Source organism: Oncorhynchus keta, chromosome 24 (genome assembly GCF_023373465.1).
Source record: "Oncorhynchus keta strain PuntledgeMale-10-30-2019 chromosome 24, Oket_V2, whole genome shotgun sequence".
NCBI lineage: Eukaryota > Metazoa > Chordata > Actinopteri > Salmoniformes > Salmonidae > Oncorhynchus > Oncorhynchus keta.
Window position 1 is genome coordinate 39,033,121 of NC_068444.1, and position 20,777 is coordinate 39,053,897.

A 20,777-nucleotide genomic window follows, 5' to 3' on the forward strand; every position below is an offset into this window, starting at 1 on the left:
TAAAATCTGGCAGGAGTCAGCAACGCCTGGGCAGAGGAACGCGCCCCAGCTGTCAGTTGAACAGTGAGGTGAAAGGTGAGACAAGTATGTTCTGCTCAGTTCTACTAACACAAAGTATGTTAAAAAATAGGCTTCAAAAATCACGTGTGATTGTTGTTTGACTAAAGGGCGAACTCCCCCTCTCTCTATTTCTTTCTCTCTCTTCTGTCTCTCTGTCTCTCTCTCTTTCTCTCAACAATACCTAGAATACCTAGAATTCTGGGTGCAAAACAAATAATACAAAACAAGGACATGTAGAAAGAAAGAGGGTACAGAGGGTACAGAGGGTACATACATACATACATACATACATACATACATACATACATACATACATACACATACACACACACACACACACACACACACACACACACACACACACACACACACACACACACACACACACACACACACACACACACACACACACACACACACAATACAACAATACAAAATGTACAATACACATTACACTTGCAAAAGTTCCAAAATAATAAAGACATTTCAAATGTCATATTATGTCTATATGATGTGCAAATAGTTCAAATAAATAAACATAAATATAGGTTGAATTTACAATGGTGTTTGTTCTTCACTGGTCACCCTTTTCTTGTGGCAACAGGTCACACATCTTGCTGCTGTGATTATTTTACCCAGTAGATATGGGAGTTTATCAAAATTGGATTTGTTCTCAAATTCTTTGTTTGTCTGTGTAATCTGAGGTAAATATGTGTCTATAATATGGTCATACATTTTGCAGGATGTTAGGAAGTGCAGCTAATTTTCCACCTCATTTTGTGGGCAGTGTGCACATCGCCTGTCTTCTCTTGAGAGCCAGGTCTGCCTTCGGCAGCCTTTCTCAATAGCAAGGCTATACTCACCGAGTCTGTACATAGACAAATATTTCCTTAATTTTGTGTCAGTCACGTAGTCAGGTATTCTGCCACTGTGTACTCTCTGTTTATGGCCAAATAGCATTCTAGTTTGCACTGTTTTTTTGTAAATTATTTCCAATGTATAAAGCAATTATCTTTTTGTTTTCTCATGATTTGGTTGGGTCTTATTGTGTTGCTGTCCTGGAGCTCTGCGGGGTCTGTTTGTGTTTCTGAACAGAACCCCCAGGAGCAGCTTGCTTTGGGAGCTCTTCTCCAGGTTAATACTCTGTAGGTGATGGCTTTGTTGTGGAAGGTTTCTCCCTCTCTCTCAATTCAAGGGCTTTATTGGCATGGAAAACATATCCCTCTATATTATCTCTCGCTCTTTCTCTCTCTCGCTCTCAGTGCGTGTGTTTATTATGGCGAGATGAGAAGTAGAATGCCTAAATGCCTCTAATTTGTCATGCATAATGTTGCATACACTACAATCAGAGAATACCCGCGGGAGGTAGGCTATACAACACTGCAGGGCGTTGCGCTCTTGAATGTCACCCAGTTCTCATCCTCAACCGGAAAACATCGCAAGGTTTCGACGACATCGGTATGAAATAGCAGAAACTGTTTGTGTCACGGAAGCGCAAAGATTAGGTTACGTAGTACACATGTATTCTGCAGATCCAGGCCTGCCAGTGGAAGGAAACGCAGCGGACTCAGAGGTTGTCTTACTAACGAGGAAATATTATAAGATATTCAAACATTCTGCTGCATATTTAAACTGAAGACCAGAAACCGCGGTTTGACGGTTTTGGAATTACGAACGCGTTCTTTTGGAGTGAGGTGAGTTCCATATGAAACCTTTATAAGACATGTTATTGTTAGCAGTGGGGGAGGGTATTGTCACTGATGGGTCGCAAGGAACACAGAAATTACAATAAATAGCTGCAACCAGCTTGCTGGAACATATTGTCGAGTTTCGGCCTATAGGCCTATTGCAATTTTAAAGACGTGCACCGCCTTATACACATCTGGCTATTGGATACTTATTAATGTGCGATGAATTTAAACGCACACGGGACGCTATAAAACACGCTACATTGTAACAAGACTGTAACTACCTGCCGCGTTACGTAGTAACAACTACCTATCTCCTCAGCCGATACTGACAACATAAATGCCTTGGTTACATTTGACATGCTACATTTCACAAATATGAAACACATGCCCACCATTCGGTAAAGAAATGAGCTATTGACAATTTGCTTACCGGATTGAGGAGTATAAACTTGTGTTCGCAGGTTTACCTATTCTGCTAGTGCGTCAAGTCGACGTCTATTAAACAAGTGAGAGATATAGCAGCAGCTTGTGTAAAATTGTAACACTTTTGATGGATAATGTCGTCAGTTTATCTGGATCGAATACGTTTCATCCAATATACCCAAAACACTGCAGAATAATTAATCGACGGTGTTATGGTCAGGCAGCTGTCACATCGACACACCCGTCTATCGATAATAAGATCGCTATTAATACAATTGATATAATTATAATGATGGTAAATATGGTTAAATCACATCTTCCTTTGACTGTCTATCCATTCGGTTAACAACACTTTGTCGCATTTTGTTTTGAAAGATGTTGGACACCTTCATTGGCCATTCCAGCCTAAGGTGTGTCACAGAGGAATGCAGTCAGGGGGTATTTGACAAATTGCTTCTAATTCTGACGTTGCTCGTTCTTGCGGTCAGTGGTGATGGGCTTCGGTGTCTTCATTAGCTGGAAAAGTAGGCTGGTGAAAACCACCGATAATGTGAGAAGTCATGTTAATTTAGGTTAGATGTAGACACCAGCTGGGCATTATGGCACGATGCAGAGACATGAATTGTTATGCACTTCAGTTATTGCTGTGAATGAAATGGCCCCCATTTTTACTGAAATTCCCCAGACCACGAACTTGTGATTTAGAGCGAGACCATGATACGGCAACAGACGATGTAGCCTTCACCTGTGGGTGGGTGATGTTGTCCGCGACGACATGCTTCATGGCTACAATTCAGTGCCTCCCTCTTATCGCATATTCTCTCAGCTTCTCTCGGAGTCTCTGTGGGAGATGCGCTCTCTCTCTACCACTCATCTATCGGAGTGCCACATCTAAATACGAAATGTCATAGATACACATTCTACTGCTCCGTGGCTCCTTCTTTTAGTAAACCTTGTTGCATATCCTGCCTGTTAGCTTTTCACAAACGAATTATGACGCAAATGCTCACATTTCCATTTATAATGTGAATCAAACTAGTGTCAATTTATGTTGTTTTAATACAATGACACGCATACCATTCAATACAGTCCCTCTGTAGGTATCGTCATTCAGTTGTTTGCGCCGCGGTTCATTCTGCTCCAGAGTGCACGATTGCACGGAGCGATTTCACTTCCCTTTTGTGTCGGTAGATCATTGTGTTCAAGCTCCTCGAAACCTTTTTTTTTTAGTCCCTCCATCTCATAGCACGGTTTCAGGCCGTTGACATGCCTTTCATCCGGGATGAACCCCCCCCGTGAATGCCCCTTCGTGTGAAGAGGAGGGGGAATGTGGCTGTGTAGGCCTATGGAGGTCAAGTAATGGTCTGTCGACTGTGCGGCCGTCAACCAGTGGAAATGGGCCTACATTTGAGTAATGATTTTGTCTTGTAACTCCATATCAAATCCAGCGCTCCCTCCCTCTCTCTTTTTTCCCCTCTCTCTCTCTCTGCTTCACTCCTACCTACTTATTTGCCTGAGCAATGAGTCTTAAATGACCATTTCTGCAGGCTCAAATGGGCATCAGAAGGTGGTTCTCGTCACTCTCGATGTGATAGCTGTGAGATTTCTCTATTGGCTTGTGAGAAACTTTCCTAGCTCTGCCCCATATCTCAGCCAAGCATGAAACTAAAGTGTTTGTTTTTTAAGCTGCTCTATTTAAATGCTAGCAAAGAACTTCCACAAACCTCAGGAAAGGCCTTTTTTTAAGCCGAAGAGAAACGATGTACTTGCCTTCGAACAAGTATTCAGACTCCTTGACTCTTTCCAAATTTGGTTACAGCCTTATTCTAAAATGGATGAAATGTTTTTTTTCCCTCATCAATTTACACACATTAAGCCATAATGATAAAGCAAAAACTGTTTTTTAAAAATATTAAAAGAAAAAATAAATAAATAATATTACATTTAAATAAGTATTCAGACCCTTTACTCAGTATTTGTTGAAGCACCTTTAGCAGCGATTACAGCAGTGATTCTTCTTGGGAATGACACTACAAGCTTGCCACACCTGTATTTGGGGAGTTTCTCCCATTCTACTCTACAGATCCTCTCAAGCTCTGTCGGGTTGGATCATCTCCAGAGATGTTCAATCGGGTTCAAGTCCGCTCTGTCTGGGACAGTCAAGGACATTCAGAGACTTTTCCCAAAGCCACTCCTGTGTTGTATTTGCTGTGTGCTTAGTGTCATTATCCTGATGGATGGTGAACCTTCACCCCAGTCTGAGGACCTGAGCGCTCTGGAGGTAGGTTTTCATCATGTACTTTGCTCCGTTCATCTTTGCCTCGAACCTGACTAGTCTCCAAGTCCCTGCCGCTGAAAAACATCCCCACAGGATGATGCTGCCACCACCAATCTTCACCATAGGGATGGTGCCAGATTTCCTCCAGACGTGACACTTGGCATTCAGGCCAAAGAGTTCAATCTTGGTTTAAATCAGACCAGAGAATATTGATTCTCATGGTCTGAGAGTCTTTAGGTGACTTTTGGCAACCTCCAAACGGGCTGTCATGTGCCCTTTACTGAGGTCTGGCCACTCTACCATAAAGGCCTGATTGGTGAATTGCTGCTGAGTTGTCCTTCTGGAGGGTTCTCCCATCTTCACAGAGGAACTCTGGAGCTCTGTCAGAGTGACCATTGGGTTCTTGGTCACCTCCCTGACAAAGGCCCTTCTCCCCCGATTGCTCAGTTTGGCCAGGCGGCCTGCTCTAGGAAGAGTCTTGGTGGTTCCAAACTTCTTCCATTTAAGATTGATGGAGGCCATTGTGTTCTTGGGGACCTTCAATGCTGCAAAAATGTTTTGATACCCTTCCCCAGATCTGTGCCTCAACACAATCCTGTCTGGGAGCTCTACGGACAATTCCTTCGACCTCGTGGCTTAGTTTTTGCTCTGACATGCACTGTCAACTGTGGGACATTTAATCAGGTAGGCCAGTTCAGAACAAGTTCTCATTTACAACTGTGACCTGGCCAAGATAAAGCAAAGCAGAGTGATTAAAACAACAACACAGGGTTACACATAAACAAACGTACAGTCAATAACACAAAAGGAAAGAAAAATAGAAAAATCTATGTACAGTATGTTCAAATGTAGAAGAGTAGGGAGGTAGGCAATAAATAGGTCCTAGAGGTGAAAATAATTCAAATTTAGCATTAATACTGGAGTGATAGATGTGCAAGTAGGGATACTGGGGTGCAAGAGGGTAAGTAATAATATGAGGATGAGGTGTGGCTGTGTACAGGTACAGTGATCAGTAAGCTTCTCAGACCGCTGATGCTTAAAGTTAGAGAGGGAGATATAAGACTCCAGCTTCAGTGATTTTTGCAATTCGTTCCAGTCATTGGCAGCTACGAATGGGTGTTACTATGGCGACCAGTGAGCTGAGATAAGGGGGGGCTTTACCTGTCAAAGACTTGTAGATGACCTGGAGCCAGTAGGTTTGGCGACGGATATTTACATTTACATTTAAGTCATTTAGCAGACGCTCTTATCCAGAGCGACTTACAAATTGGTGCATACACCTTATGACATCCAGTGGATATGTAGTGATGGCCAGCCATCGAGAGCATACAGGTCGCAGTGGTGGGTAGTATATGGGGCTTTGGTGATAAAATGCATGGCACTGTGATAGACTACATCCAGTTTGCTGAGTAGAGTGTTGGGGGCTATTTTGTAAATGACATTGCCGAAGTCAAGGATCGGTAGGATAGTCAGTTTTATGAGGGTATGTTTGGCGGCATGAGTGAAGGAGGCTTTGTTGCGAAATAGGAAACCGATTCTAGATTTAATTTTGGATTGGAGATGCTTAATGTGATTCTGGAAGGAGAGTTTACAGTCCAACCAGACACCTAGGTATTTGTAGTTGTCCACATAGTCTGTCAGAACCGTCCAGAGTAGTGATGCTAGTCATGTGGGAGGGTGCGGGCAGCAATCGGTTGAAGAGCATGCACTTAGTTTTACTAGCATTTAAAAGCAGTTGGAGGCCACCGAAGGAGTGTTGTATGGCACTGAAGCTCGTTTGGAGATTTGTTAGCACAGTGTCCATAGAAGTGCCAGATGAATACAAAATGGTATCGTCTGCATAGAGGTGGATCAGAGAATCACCAGCAGCTAGAGCGGCATCATTGATATATACAGAGAAAAGAGTTGGCCCGAGAATTGAACCCTGTGGCACCCCCATAGAGACTGCCAGAGGTCCGGACAACAGACCCTCCGATTTGACACGCTGAACTCTATCTGAGAAGTAGTTCGTGAACCCGGCGAGGCAGTCATTTGAGAAGCCAAGGCTATTGAGTCTGCCGATAAGAATGAGGTGATTGACAGAGTCGAAAGCCTTGACCAGGTCGATGAAGACGGCTGCACAGTATTGTCTTTTATTGTCTTTTATAGTTCTGATATCGTTTAGGACCTTGAGCGTGGCTGTGATTGAGTTTTACATTTGAAAAAAAAACATTTTAGAATAAGGATGTAACATAACAACATGTGGAAAAGGGGATAAGATCTAAATACTTCCAGAATGCACTGTAAATGATCCAAATGTCATTGCTTTTTACACTCAATGCAGCCTATGTCAATGAAATTCTCAATGCTGCCTTTGTCAATCAATCCCATGCTAGTACTTTTATTTGATTTATCTTCCTGTTGTCTTCTCCATCTTTCTTAGGTCTTGAGACAGAAGTTCCACTTGGATGCCCAAAATACACACTTTGTCCAGATTTCATCATGAATCGGAATAAGCGCGAAAAGGAGTTTTACAGTTTAGATGTCGGTGATTCCACGTTTACGGTTTTGAAGCGCTACCAGAATTTAAGACCCATCGGCTCCGGAGCACAGGGAATTGTCTGGTGAGTAGACGGAGCTGTGAATTAGACAGGGAAAGAGATGCGCTTTAGCCCAGTACTCATTATCAAGTGGCTACGTTGTTACGTTGGAAATGAACATCATCTAACATAACCATTTGATAGCTTTAAAAAACAAAAAATGTCATTGGAAGTCAATGTGATATGTTATTAGCTGTTGCAGGTTGTTTGTATGTCATTGGTCCAGTATTAGGCTTCAATCACTTGAACCCCGTTATTGATATTGATCTAGGATGTGGGATAGTATGAACAACTCACATGCATCCTAGTTAAAAAAAAAAAAAAAATCATATTTGATTAAAAAAAGGATGAAAGACATTGATGTTTGGCCATGCTTGCCTTCTTCAGATTGTATCATGCAGTATGGACAAACCTGTTCTCTTTTGTGTTTCCCAGCTCAGCGTATGACCACAACCTCGAACGCAATGTTGCAATTAAAAAACTCAGCCGGCCTTTCCAGAACCAGACCCATGCCAAAAGAGCTTACAGAGAACTGGTGCTCATGAAATGTGTCAACCATAAGAACGTAAGCTATTTTCTCTCTCTCTCTCTCTCTCTCTCTCTCTCTCTCTCTCTCTCTCTGAACCTGCCATAGCAAAAAGGGGGTAGCGCAAAGTGAGAAAGGGAAGTTGTAAAAATGCCTCTCATTTTCATGACGGAGATCGTTCCAGAATGCTGCTATCCTCTTGAAGCTTTTACGCCAGCTTTTGACGTTGACGTTTTTTTCCAAATGTTCAATTGTCTATTCTCTGTAGCGTTATCCATTTTTTACCCTGCTGTTTCAGTGCACCGTTATGCGGTGTGTTTGTCAGCACTGAATGCGGTGTCCCTCCATATGCTGCTCATAGAACCATGATGCACTGATGCGTTTTGTAACTCCACAGATTATTGGCTTGCTAAATGTATTCACGCCACAGAAGACACTGGAGGAGTTCCAAGATGTGTAAGTAACATCGTCGTCGTCCTTGGTTTTATATCGTATATGCTCAGTGTTCCCTGGTAGGCTGTAGTGCTGAAATGGCAGGAAGTAGACACAACAATTGTTTTGCGAAGTGTATGGTAGTTGGGGGTCGGGGTCCATTGTGGGATAACGGATGGGTTAGTATGTTGCAGTGCATGGGACGAAATGTGATTTCATTCTCAGAGCGGAGGGAGGAACTGTGAGGATCTCTGTCTGCCTGATTGGAGCTAAAAATACAAATGAACAAATCATAGCCTGAGGGTATACGGACCGTTTTGCTATGACGGAGGAGGCAGCCTGTGTGTGTGTGTGTGTGTGTGTGTGTGTGTGTGTGTGTGTGTGTGTGTGTGTGTGTGTGTGTGTGTGTGTGTGTGTGTGTGTGTGTGTGTGTGTGTGTGTGTGTGTGTGTGTGTGTGTGAGAGAGACGTAATCGGTGTTTATTCTTGCATGTCCTTGGGTGTATCTGTGTGTGTTTGCCTGTGTATGCATATGTTTGTGAGAGTGTACGTGAAATCTCACCCACCCTTCCTTCCCTCTCCTCTGTATCCATCCTCAGCTATATTGTGATGGAGCTGATGGATGCCAACCTGTGCCAGGTGATCCAGATGGAGCTGGACCACGAGCGGCTGTCCTATCTGCTCTACCAGATGCTGTGTGGCATCAAGCACCTTCACGCCGCGGGCATCATACACAGGGTAGACGCACAAACATGCACGCCTTGCCTCGCCTGACACTTCTAGAGAGTTGTCCACCCATCCCATCTCTCTAAACCATATCCTCTCCTGACCCCACCCCCAGGATCTGAAACCCAGCAACATTGTGGTTAAGTCGGACTGCACACTGAAGATCCTGGACTTCGGATTGGCCAGGACAGCGGCCACAGGCCTCCTGATGACCCCGTATGTGGTGACCCGCTACTACCGCGCCCCTGAAGTCATCTTGGGCATGGGTTACCAGGCCAACGGTGAGTGAGGGACCAATCATCAGAGCTGTGCGTGCTGCGGAACGCTGCCTGTCGCATGCTTGGCCCACAATGTCCTAACACCCACCCACCCTCACAGCCCCACCACCCTCCCGTGTCAGTCTCACAGTCTCGAGGTGACGGTGGCATGCCTGGCTATGCATGGTGGGTTCCTTTTCCTCCTGTGTAGAGGGCCAGTGCACAGCAGATGTAGCGCTTGTGTTTTCTAAGAGGCGGTGCAGAGACGGTGCAGAAACGGTGCAGAGACGGTCCAGCTGGACTAGATGTCAGTGGGAATCCAGTCACGTTTGGATGCACAACGTTCACTTTAGTGCGCATGCCTTTAACAATGAACATTTCCCGCAACAATGTCTGATATCTCCGAATCATTGGACTCGGTTTGTTTTAGTGTTGAAATTCAGTGCTCAAATACGGGGGGGATTTAACGTCGACTTCTACTGCCTGGAAATATGGGCATCCCTGTACTCTTGACCAAAACATTTCCCAAACGTTCCTGCTGACTTGTTGCTTTGCTTATTTTCTTCTCCTTCTTTCTATGCGACACACATCTAGTGGATATATGGGCTGTGGGCTGCATTATGGCAGAAATGGTTCGCCACAAAATCCTTTTTCCAGGAAGGGATTGTATCCTTGTGCTGCATGCAGCAGTTCAGTTCAGCATTTGAACGAGAGAGAAAAAAGCGCCGCCGAGTTTCTTTTCGAAGCCCTGCTCATTTACAATGGATCGCAGAGATTCATGTCAAAGAGCAACTGTCGAAATTCCATCTCTCCTCTGAAATGCCTGACACCTCCTCACCCACTTCTACCCCCCCCCCCCCACACTCTATCCCCCAAGCACCCATCACTGTAGCTTGAAGCACCTCTGACTCACACATCAAGCACCTGAAATAGAATGGTTTGCTCTTTTAATTTGTACCAAGAAATGCAATTGCAAAAGATTCCCTCTTACCTCATATTATTGTTTGACGGTCTTCTTCCAAGATAAACAGCCCGTTTGGTCCGAAAATATGAAATGGACACTCTCTTAACACAGAATATCTTACATGGTGGCCTGGTAGAGCTTTTGTCAATGATCTAAAATTGGCTTTTGTCTATTAAATTGATGGTATTCATTTACCCCACTGAGAGTCTTGAGGGTGGTGTGTAAAGGCAGTTCTCTGGCCCTCTTCCACTTTGGTTAATAATAGGCCAGAGAGTGAACCAGAGAGCCCACGCCGTCTCACGAAGGACTGCTTAGTCGGACACTGACCGCGGTTTGACGTGAGAGTTTGCATGCGCTCATGTCCATTGTTTGCATTCACACACATCACCCTTGTCTGCGTCGTTAAGTCGTTCCCTTGTTTTGTTATTTTTCATTTTTTTTCTTCTGTTCTGCATGCTAATTTTATTGTCATTTCATTTTTCAGTTGATGTCTGGTCTATTGGCTGCATCATGGCAGAAATGGTCCGAGGTAGTGTGTTGTTCCCAGGCACAGATCGTATCCTTCCCTGGACCCTCATCGTCCCTCCATTGTGTGTGTGTGTGAGTTTGTATGCATGTGCGTGCAAATTTGTTTGTTATGTGTGTGAAAGAGTGTGTGTGTTGTGGTGCTGAGACCGTCCTACTACTGCATACAAATTCATTTCCGTTGGGTACATGTGAATGGGTTTGTACCATATAGATAGATCGAAGACTCTAGTGCCCAAAAGCCCGTTTCAGTATCGGCAGTGCCGTTGAGGACTTCCACCATTTTGAAGTAGTCAACTAGGTGGGACTTTCTATGGGTTAAGGAAGGATCACATAATTCCATCCAGGTCACCAGGAGGGATCAGCCAATGAATTACACTTGTGAGGAAACATTCTCTTACTTCAGATGGAAGTAAATCACCAACCTTGGCTTATACCGGTTCAAATAACACTCTAGGTGGCAGTATGCACCCTTTCAGTTTGTTTGCCAACTCATACAACTAGTAGAAGAAGAACATTCACTATTTCAAAATTGAGATGGCCTCAATGGTGCTGCCCCGTACTCTCACAGACTCCATAATGGGACCGATACCATGATGCGATGTCTATGGTTTGTACCTGTCGGAGGCCGTTTCAACTGAAGGGAAAACTGTTCTGATCACTTCACCTCATTATACAGTCCCACAACGAGGCTTTCGCTTCTGTTTTCAGTGTTTTGTGTGTCTGTCTCATGGGAGAAGACCAAACGGCTTTCCCTTGATTACTCAATCACAGTTGCTCAACAAAGGCAACAGTGAAAGAAATTAGCCTCCTCCATGTGTCCAGTGTCCATAACTCTCCACAACTACAAACCCAAAACTTTGTCATTTGTCCCCCTTGTGAAAAGCCTCTGAAAAGCCCTGTGCAGCGTTTTTCTTACATGTTGGAACGTCAGATATTGATCAGTGGAACAAGGTGATCGAGCAGTTGGGGACTCCCAGTCAGGAGTTCCTGATGAAGCTCAACCAGTCGGTAAGGACCTACGTGGAGAACAGACCCCGCTACGCCGGGTTCACCTTTGAGAAGCTCTTCCCCGACGTCCTCTTCCCAGCCGACTCGGAGCACAACAAACTGAAAGGTAAGCGGGGAGAGCACACCCCACTGTGGGACACCCAAAGCATGAAAACTGCAGTATCGTGTGTCATTGTGAGGTGCCTGTTGTGAGATGCAAAATGTCTCCTACATGTTTGTATGACTAAAATATTCTGAATCTATAGACAGTTATTTGCTGAGTATAAGTACATTACGTGCCTAACACTTTCTCTGATATGTGCTAACTAATAGAGTCCGACTTACTTATGTGATCAATTGTTAATTCCACAGAAAGTAGTCAAGTTAGATGATGATGATGATTAATGCAGTCTTTTATGTTGTGGTTTGAGGCCTTACTCTCTGCTTTGATTCTGGTCATGTTTGACTAAGGGACTCTATTCTGGCACACTACACTAATTTATCAGCACAGTGAATGTCAGCCGAGTCGACTTTGTCCATGCCATTAATTTCTCTATTTTTCTTAATTGCCTCGCAGCAAGTCAAGCCAGAGACCTATTATCAAAGATGTTGGTAATAGATGCATCCAAACGGATCTCTGTGAGCGAGGCTCTCCAGCACCCCTACATCAACGTGTGGTATGATCCAACTGAAGTGGAGGCGGTAAGCACTTACTTGCTCATTATGTGGGCTTGTAGGGGTGGTGCTTGTGTTGTCTACTCTTATGTTAGATAATAACATGACTCTTCAGGTCTACTCTGTGTGTGTCTTAATGTGTGTGCATGCTTCTAAAAAACACATTTAGTTGTGGTTCACAGTAAGAGTAACCATGAAAGCCCTGTGAGTTTGCCTGCCTGCCAAAGGCTTAGGCCACATCAGATGATAAACGTCTCTGACTGTTTATCATGCCGTCGCTGAAAGCAGGTGCTCTGGATTTGACTTCCATTGACAGGCAGGTTGTCATCACAGAGATTGCACTTGGATGTGTCAGCCTGTTTTTCCCTCAGTCTCGAAATCTCCACCTCGGCTAACGTGCAGTGTGTGGGTGAAGAATGAGACGTTGCACTCCCCTCAGTCATTCACCAGTTCCTCAAAACGGGAGAAAAAAAATTGGCCTTGAGACGTGTAGATTTGGCAGCGGTGCGGCAGCCTTTGAATGTGACTCAGCCAAGTGAAGAGAAGGTCATCAGTCGCCGTGTCACCCCACTTACAGTATGCTCTGTCCTGTTCCTGTTGCAGCCCCCACCGTTGATCACTGACAAGCAGCTGGATGAGAGGGAACACACAGTGGAGGAGTGGAAAGGTACAGTAGAGAGAGCGAAGCCATTTGCTTACCCATGCTTTGACGCATACACCGAGCACTTTTAAATGTTTGCACTTTTAAATGTTTGCACTTTTAAATGTTTGCACTATGTTACATTACAGGTGCACATTACTCTACTAAGAATCTACATCTCACGATATACTTGTGGGACATTTAATATGAATATTTGAGTGTTATGCAGGTTTTTCTCCTTTGTGTGTGTGTCTGTTTGTCCTAACAAATCCCTGTCTAAAGTGTGTGGTGTGTCCTTTGACTTCCTCCCTGTCTAATCTAAACCTGGTCTGATGATTTTTGACAGAGCCCTGTTTTAACAGAGCCCTGTTTATTGACTATTCTCAAGTGTCGACTCCGTGTCACACCATGCTTGCTGTGTTGCGGTCTGTCATGCTCTTCTTAGGTTTATGTCTCTTGTCTAAGATTGGAAAATTCCCCAACTTTCCCAAAATTCCCAGATTTTCCAAAATCCCAGATTCCCCGATTTCCTCCTTATTCCCTCCTGAATCCGGAATTCTGGAAAACCTGAGCCTTTTGGTGAAGCTATCGGAAGTCGCTACTGTACTTGCTCTCTTTACCAAATGTTGTGTTCCATCACAGATTTGATATACATGGAGGTCCAGGACTGGGAGGAGAGAACGAAGAATGGAGTGATCCGGGGACAGCCAGCGTCTTTAGGTTAGTTTAGAGCGTTGTCTCTATGGGGAATGAGCACTCCCGCCCTGATTATAGCTTATAACTCTGGCCCAGCGTTTTTCCTGGTCAGGTCCCGTGGTCAGGAAAATCGGGTCCTAGTGCCCTGTGGTAGGAACAAATTGAGACGGACACTGTCTCTCTGCCCATAATCGGCTTCTGCTCCAGATCCGACTTGAAGGACCATGTTCATTTCTTCAAGAAACGTTCCTCTTTTTCTTCTCTGCTGAAATGTCATAGCCTAACCAGAAGTCATTTGTGGTTCAAGTCTGACTTGATGCCCCTTCTATGTTTCTCCATACATGTAGCACAGGTGCAGCAGTGAGCAGCGGCTCCCAGCAGTACCCTTCTGTATCGTCCTCGTCCGTCAACGATGTGTCCACCGACCCCACCCTGGCTTCCGACACGGACAGCAGCCTGGAGACAGCCTCTAACACGGACCCACTGGGCTGCTGCAGATGACTATCACCCTGCCCTGGGCCCTGTCCCACCGGTCCCTCCGCTTGTCTTCAATGGTGTAGAGTTTAGGCCAGTTTCACTTTTTTTCAAATGATTTTTTTAATCCTTTATAATTTTCCCCGAAAACTACTGCTACAGAGTTATTTGAGTTATTTTCTTTTTGAGTCCAGCCTGTAATTTATTGTGGCATATCAATATTTTTTTAACCTGAGAATGACTTCACTATGCTGTGGTTTTGACCGCTGGTGAGAATTTGAGAACATCTGTAAAAGCTTTATCAAAGCTTTTTTTGTTTGTTTTTAGTTTCATCAACTTTTATTTCAAGATACTGCTATTTCAACTGGCCATATTGATGTTGAATGAGTTTGTACAGATTTTATGGTAAATATATTTTTTTCAATTTTAGTTTGCAGTAAGCCATTTCAACTATCATTTAATTGATGTCTAATTTTAGTACTCCCCTTCAGAATAGTAATATTACTTTGCCTATTTCATATGGGATTTTGTGTTTTATTGCGTATATCCATTGGATTGAATTTCGAGAAACTTTAGAACTGTTTTCCTCTTGTGAGTCTCTACTTCCTTGTAAAAAAAATCCAAGTTGATGAAACGGCTTTCTTTTTTTTCTCTTTGTTCTTTGTTAGTTTAGTCTTAAAATATCTCAAAATGCTGTTTGATTCCTGAACCATTTTTCCTTTTGGTAAGAGAAGAAATGTTGTGTTTCTTTTTTTCAGTAAAAAAGTTTGCCTGAATTTTCTTTTCACATTTGATGGGTATTCCAGTATATGATCAAAAGGATGCCGATAGGTCCAGACAGGAAACAGCTCAGAAGATCAGTTGAATTTTTGTCACGAGAGCTGAAGGCACTTCTTCCTCTGCTCTGGTCAGTTATTCACCCGTGGTTCTTTTCTCCAGGTGGCTTTTGCTTTGACAGTGGGGTTATGTTAAACACTAGGACAGGGCAAGATGGCAGTGGCACTACTGTACAGGTGTATGCTGAGAAGCGTTGTGAGAAATGAGATGTGACTAGTTAGAACACACGATTTGTGAGGAGTCCTATGAAGACTGCGCTTCGGTTCAGTCCAAACGTGGACGTAGAGAGGGCTTGTGTATGTGGTGATGCTGATTGTCTTCGGAGGGATGGAGATTTTGCAGGCTGCAAGCGCAGAAACAAACGATATACCCCCCCAAAAAAATTGGATCTCATTTTATTCATGTAATATCAATGTACCTGAATGATTTTGTCTTTACGGTTGCCAACGTGCTGCATATTGAACATTTCAGATTGGGAATAATGATGAGTGTAATAAGATGAGTCTCAGAGAAGGTATTGGCTAAGCCCTTTGCAGAAGGTGTATGCATGTGTGCACTAAATCTATTTCACACTAAGCTTAGTACAGTACTTCACAAAATAATTACTGAACCACCACGAAACCCAAGGTAGTCAATGATTCTGAACTGTATGCAATAATAGTGTCCCTCCAGTGTATTTTTTTTTTTAAATGATTTTGCTTTTAAAAGGGAAAAGTGCCTGTAGTTTGTCAATCGTTCATTCCTGAGTATCTAGGAAGAGGAGTAGTCGTCATGGTGTGTATACTGTAGGTCATTAATGGTTTCTGATAAGGACTATAGTAGTTTCCACAAATAAGTCAATCACATTTTGAGGCCGTTGTCAAAAAATGCACTGTATATTTTTCTACGGCATCGGTATGACCCTGAAGTTGGAGACTACATTCTGTCAAGCGGATGATGTATGCTTTAGAATATTTTAGCACATAATATACATTTGAAATAGTTTCAGAAAGGGGCAATTTTAGGTAGGTCTTTCATCAAAGTATTTTTTTTTTTAATAAAAAAAATATATAACAATCACTGGTAGGCATGTGCGGTTTGCGGCTTTACTTTGCATAATGAGAATGTGCTTGATGATTTTAGAAGGGAAGATTTATTTTGCCTAATTTCCTCGGTTTTATATTAAACCAAATGTATTTGCGCTGAATGGTAACTATGGCTGTGGCAGTGTAGATGTTATGTGGTGGTGTTGAATAATTCCTGTCCTAAATAGAGTCATTTCAGAATGTAAAATGTAACCTCATGGATTATTTGGCAACATGGCCGTGTTGTGGAAGGGGAAACAGAATAACAGCCAATGAGATCTATCCACTATTATAGAAGCTGTGTCATAACACAATAACATAATTCATCAAGACGAGATATTTTTTTATTTTGTTACTTTGAAGTGGTCTTAATTTTGTTAACCCAGCATTATTGGGGATACATTTGGAATTTGTAGACTTTCTTTTGATTTTGTATCACATCTCTTGGGGGAGAAAAAAAAGTATCATCATGATTTTAAAGTAGGCTTTGATGAACTACCTCACTAAATTTCAATAAGTTCTTGGATACTTAGTTGCCCACATGATTAGCTATTGAAGACATGTGAATACAGATTCCGTTATTTATTTATTTGAAAGTGTACTATTGTCAATGTTAGGAAACTTCTAGTTTTGTACATTATGAATACTTCACCTAGAAGTAAAGATAATTGTTTATGTACATTTCCTCTAAAAAACTTTTTTTTTTTTACAGTTCATGTGCAATACCTTCCGCAAAATGTGCTAGGAGTAAACTAAGTGATGGGTCTAGCCCATGTTAGTTTGTATGTTTCTGAAGGTAGAGAAATGTTTGGTACTGTCAATCCATGTTTTCCTTTTTTTTTTATGAATTAGGATGATTCTCTATGACTTTAATCTAGTCATGTTACGTAATCGGTCCTATACCAGTCCAATCTGTGGCCAGAGGGAGCAGAGAGAGGGGAGTACATCATGCGTGGCCAATAGATTTTGATCGGTAAGGCCAAATAATGGTAAATAAAAGTTTAAAAAAGTAATACCTAAAAACAAAGTCATATGTATGGTGCTGGTTTGTTATGTTTGCTCGTGAAGCCAGCCATGCAAGTAGTTAAGAATTCTTGGCTCTGTGTGTCTTGGACCACAGCCAATGAACAGTGCACTACTCGAATAAATGCATTGTGATCTGATGATACACCCCCCCCTAAAATAAAAAAATAAAAAATATGTACTGCAAGTAAAATAAACACAATTTGAGTCATGCATTTGCAGGTTGTTTTTGTACATGATCTTGAGATTTTGTATAATTTGGTGGTACAATGAGTACACACCAAGTGCTAAGTGTAAGATGAACTAAACACAAGCATGCTGACCCATACAGCATCACTCACAAAATGACACCGGTCATCTTTATTTGCTCATATTGCCATAATGCCATTCATTACAAGTGTGTAGATTCATAATAAATAAGCACCTTCAAATCTTAATCAAAGACTATAAATATTTCACCGGTTTAAGTTTGAGGAGAATATAAACAATAGACTCTTGTCTAAATCAGTCCAAGTCTTTCAGAACACCACCTTGTAAACGTAAGCATAGGAACAGCACACGAAAGGGGTCATCAGACAACATTAGTCATGTGATTCTTGTATGAAATGCAAAAAGAACACGGAAAAAAATACAGTCACATTGCCTTGAAACTAATACACATTGTCACAATATTAAAACACGATTATAGGGGACTTCAGGAACCAGATCATGTTTCGTGTTCAGGCCTCCAGACATGTCTAAACAGTAGCAACAGTTTCTAGCAACAGTTTCACCACATGCAACGCTCGCATAAGAATTATCTGGGGGAAATGTATATAATTGTTACGCGTTCAAATCTATATCAATGTTTTGATAATGAATTCACACTCAATTTACAGGGCTGGCTTGATCAACAACACATTACATTCACTGAAGCATACAGTACATTCTGTTTCAACATTTTCATTCAATTAACTATTGGCACCTTACTGCAAGTAACTCTGGGGATAGTAGTGATACATTAAGGTTGAGCAATACATGAACCATTTGGACAAGCACACACCGTTTTCTTTCTTAAATTCTAAAAGTCCCTGAAGGCACAGCCGGTATACCTTTGAATTGTTTCTTTGAGGGCAGTGGTCAGCTTCATGTGCCCCAAACCGTCATGGCGGATTCAACACGGGACCTTATAAGCAGAGTATTTGGTATTGTTGTATTTGCACATTGTGTACTGTAGTAGGCAGCATATGATTAACAAAGCCGTGATTATTGTACAATCATAATGATAGTAGTTGACCCCTTTTGTTTTACATTAAAGGTATACGGACAGAGTTGACCAGAGTAAAACCAAGGACCGAGGCTTTGTCACCAGATAGATACTCATGGTAGTCATAGGCACACTTAGAGGCCTGAGGAAAGATAGAGATGCAGCTGCCTGCGTTGGACAACATGCATTATTATTCATTGAGTCTATGGACCTCTTAGTCTCCCTAGCCAGACTCATGGCACTCGGCTGCGGGAAGAGACTATAGAAGTCTATGACCAGGGCTATTAAATGTTGCTGGTCCTTGCTCCCAGAGTCAGGTCTCCCAGAGTGGAGAAGAAGTCCTCCATTTCCCTCTCCAGGAGCCTGTTCCTGTTCTCTGCATCGTGACGGCCTCGGTCTGAGTTGCGGAGCTTGATCTCCAGCATGCGCTGCTTCTTCCTCTCCTGCTCCATCTCCTGCTCCAGGCGCTCCATCTGAGAGCACAGAGCAGCACTCGACTCCTCCAGCCTGCAGGGGGTACATACGTAGGTTGATTTACACAACTGTAGAGCCGGCTCTCCTCAATACCTGCAAGTAACCCGAGTAAGATTGTTGACTGATTTGTAGCCTGCAGACTTACTTTTTGATGATGGTCTCATAGGCCACCTTCTGTTTCCTCAGCTCGTCCTTCAGACCCTCCACCAGGCTGGTAAGTACTTTGGAGCCTCCGTCAAGGTCTTCCGGCGTCAAGATGGACGGCACCAATATATTGGCTATGGTGTTCCCATTGTCACTGCAGCCTGCACTGCTAACACACAGCTCCATGGCTTCACTACTGTCATGTTCTTGCTCTGAGACCCTATCTCCAACTCTCTCCTCCTCCCGGCCTCCCATCTGGCCCTGGTGCTGGGGTAAGGCTAGCTCCTGCCACTGGCACTCCCCTGGACCCTTCCCGTTACCACAGTTAGGCCCCGAGGGCTCGCTGCCTGAGTCAGGTGTGGCGATTTCACAGGAGGAGGTGGACCAAGGCGTGCTGGCTACGCTAGGGACACTGCCCATGCTGGAGGAAGAGGTGACGTTGTCATAGGTGGACAGTCTCTGGGAAGAGCTGGTGGAGTCCCTGACACGCTCCCCCGAGGCGGTGCGCCTGTGGCTCCTCAGAGAGGACAGCCCGTTCATCAGCCAGTTTCCACTATAGGACGCGCCCACGTCAGCCGCGCAAACAGCCGGCTTGGCCTGAGGAGGAGGCCGCGGCGTGGAGGAGCCCTTGAAGGAGTACTTCCAGGAGGGAACATTCTTGGTCTGCTTGCTGGGGCTGACCACCGTCTCCCCCTTCCCTGAAGGAGCGAGTCTGAGTGGAGGGGTGGTGGCGGCGCAGAGTTTAGCATCCAGAGAAGAGGCGCTGCTGCAGGCGAGGTCCTCGTTGGGGTTGGTGGGACAGCTCTGGAGGTCCTCCTCAGAAATCCAGCCACCGATACTGTGCTGCTGGAGCTGTTGGCCTTGGAGGGTCACCTCTGACTGGGGAACAGGGACCTCCAGCTCCCCCCTCCCAGAATACAGACGTTTATGCTCACTGATCAGTACGGTCATGAGGCTCTGGACTAGGGAGGTCCCTTTACAGGAAACAATAAAAAGGTATAAGGAACCATACTGTACAATACTGTTCTACTTTGGATTAGTATACGTTTTTGTGAACCGGACATAGAGTAGATGAGTCATGAATAGATAGCATGCAATAGTAAAGTGTTTCGGTACTCTACTTTCCATAAACTGATGTACCGCATCTACTCTGCATCCTACTTCCCAACCATTTGAATGAAAACAATATCAGGAAAGTCTCAGATGATTAATACAGTGCCTGTTAACATCAGTAGGATATAAAATGAATGAGTGTTCGTACCTTCCATAATTACCACTGGGTCCTCCATTTTAGGCCGGAGGATGTTTGGTCCAAATACAGTGGCCAGGTTCTGTACACTCATCTTGTTTTTGATTGCGTGAGACTGGACCTCATCAAGAAACCTTTAAAGAAAGGCACGGCACAGCGGAACAGAATTAGAAAGATATGAAAATGTGACTGTGATAAAACAAGATAACTGTGATCTTCTAAGGACGGGAGTTGGATGTTTGTCGACATACTTGCATATGTACTTCAGGAGATTGTAGTTGGCTGGAGGAAGATTGCTCACTTGCTTTCCCAGCTCTTGTACACCCTAAGAAGATAAGACGAGAACCTGAGAATGACATACAGGATCTCAACAGCTCTTGTTTCTTCACACAGACATAATGTACTTGAACACTGTTTTTTATCCAATGACAGAGCAGTTTGGCTATTTTGCTTCAGTCATAGTGTGAGTACTAACGTGACAAGAACTAGTGTAGAGAAGTGTTTCTTACCACCTCCGCGTCTTTGGCCAGCAGCTGAGCACAGGCGAGGAAGTCCTCATACTTGGAGAAAGGGACGACAGGTTCAGGCAGTTCACGGAGGTAGAGCTTCAGCAGGGACGCCACCGTGTGGACGTCAGTGTTACTGCAACGGGGCACGAAATAGTTATCGAAAGTTGCCTTACTAACTATGAATCACAATATCCAAATGCTAAAGGCCTAGTGGCCTACAGTATTGTAGTGGAAGGATTTGGCGTAGGATATACAGTATGTAGGCGTCCTGTGTATACACTATCACAGCTATCGTC

General features: G+C 43.6%; 2 protein-coding genes across 8 annotated transcripts in view; one reads left to right on the forward strand and one right to left on the reverse strand.

The window, feature by feature from the left end:
* The first annotated feature begins 1,535 nt into the window (after positions 1 to 1,535).
* On the forward strand, positions 1,536 to 17,072 carry LOC118357754 (mitogen-activated protein kinase 8-like). 5 transcript variants are annotated; one of them, XM_052478313.1, is made up of 12 exons: positions 1,536 to 1,754; positions 6,875 to 7,055; positions 7,467 to 7,596; positions 7,955 to 8,013; positions 8,588 to 8,726; positions 8,830 to 8,995; positions 9,566 to 9,637; positions 11,395 to 11,577; positions 12,028 to 12,152; positions 12,729 to 12,792; positions 13,408 to 13,489; positions 13,809 to 17,072. In XM_052478313.1, the coding sequence occupies exons 2-12, from the start codon at positions 6,934 to 6,936 to the stop codon at positions 13,960 to 13,962; spliced, it is 1,296 nt and encodes a 431-aa protein (XP_052334273.1). In that variant the 5' UTR covers positions 1,536 to 1,754; positions 6,875 to 6,933; the 3' UTR covers positions 13,963 to 17,072. The 5 variants fall into 5 exon arrangements, with proteins under 5 accessions (XP_052334273.1, XP_052334275.1, XP_052334272.1 ...); XM_052478315.1 differs by having other exon boundaries at positions 13,408 to 13,485; positions 13,814 to 17,072; XM_052478312.1 differs by lacking the exon at positions 9,566 to 9,637 and adding an exon at positions 10,420 to 10,491 and having other exon boundaries at positions 1,538 to 1,754.
* A 118-nt stretch (positions 17,073 to 17,190) lies between these two features.
* The window catches only part of LOC118357529 (rho GTPase-activating protein 22-like), a 34,527-nt gene continuing 30,940 nt past the window's right edge, over positions 17,191 to 20,777 (reverse strand). For 2 of the 3 annotated variants that reach the window (XM_035734714.2, XM_035734716.1), the window contains 5 exons: positions 20,482 to 20,614; positions 20,224 to 20,297; positions 19,985 to 20,106; positions 18,725 to 19,697; positions 17,191 to 18,612 (listed from right to left, as the gene is read on the reverse strand). In XM_035734714.2, the coding sequence (XP_035590607.1) occupies positions 18,390 to 18,612; positions 18,725 to 19,697; positions 19,985 to 20,106; positions 20,224 to 20,297; positions 20,482 to 20,614 (1,525 nt within the window). In that variant the 3' untranslated portion in view covers positions 17,191 to 18,389. Of the gene's footprint in view, positions 18,613 to 18,724; positions 19,698 to 19,984; positions 20,107 to 20,223; positions 20,298 to 20,481; positions 20,615 to 20,777 lie in introns of those variants that run through there. The other variant, XR_008078626.1, reaches the window with a different exon arrangement.

Coding starts and splice junctions, on each gene's coding strand:
- LOC118357754 (XM_052478313.1), top strand. CDS start 6,934: ATGAATCGGAATAAGCGCGAAAAGGAGTTTTACAGTTTAGATGTCGGT. Junction 7,597..7,954: donor AATGTGTCAACCATAAGAAC/GTAAGCTATTTT, acceptor GTAACTCCACAG/ATTATTGGCTTGCTAAATGT. Junction 9,638..11,394: donor CCTTTTTCCAGGAAGGGATT/GTATCCTTGTGC, acceptor TTGGAACGTCAG/ATATTGATCAGTGGAACAAG.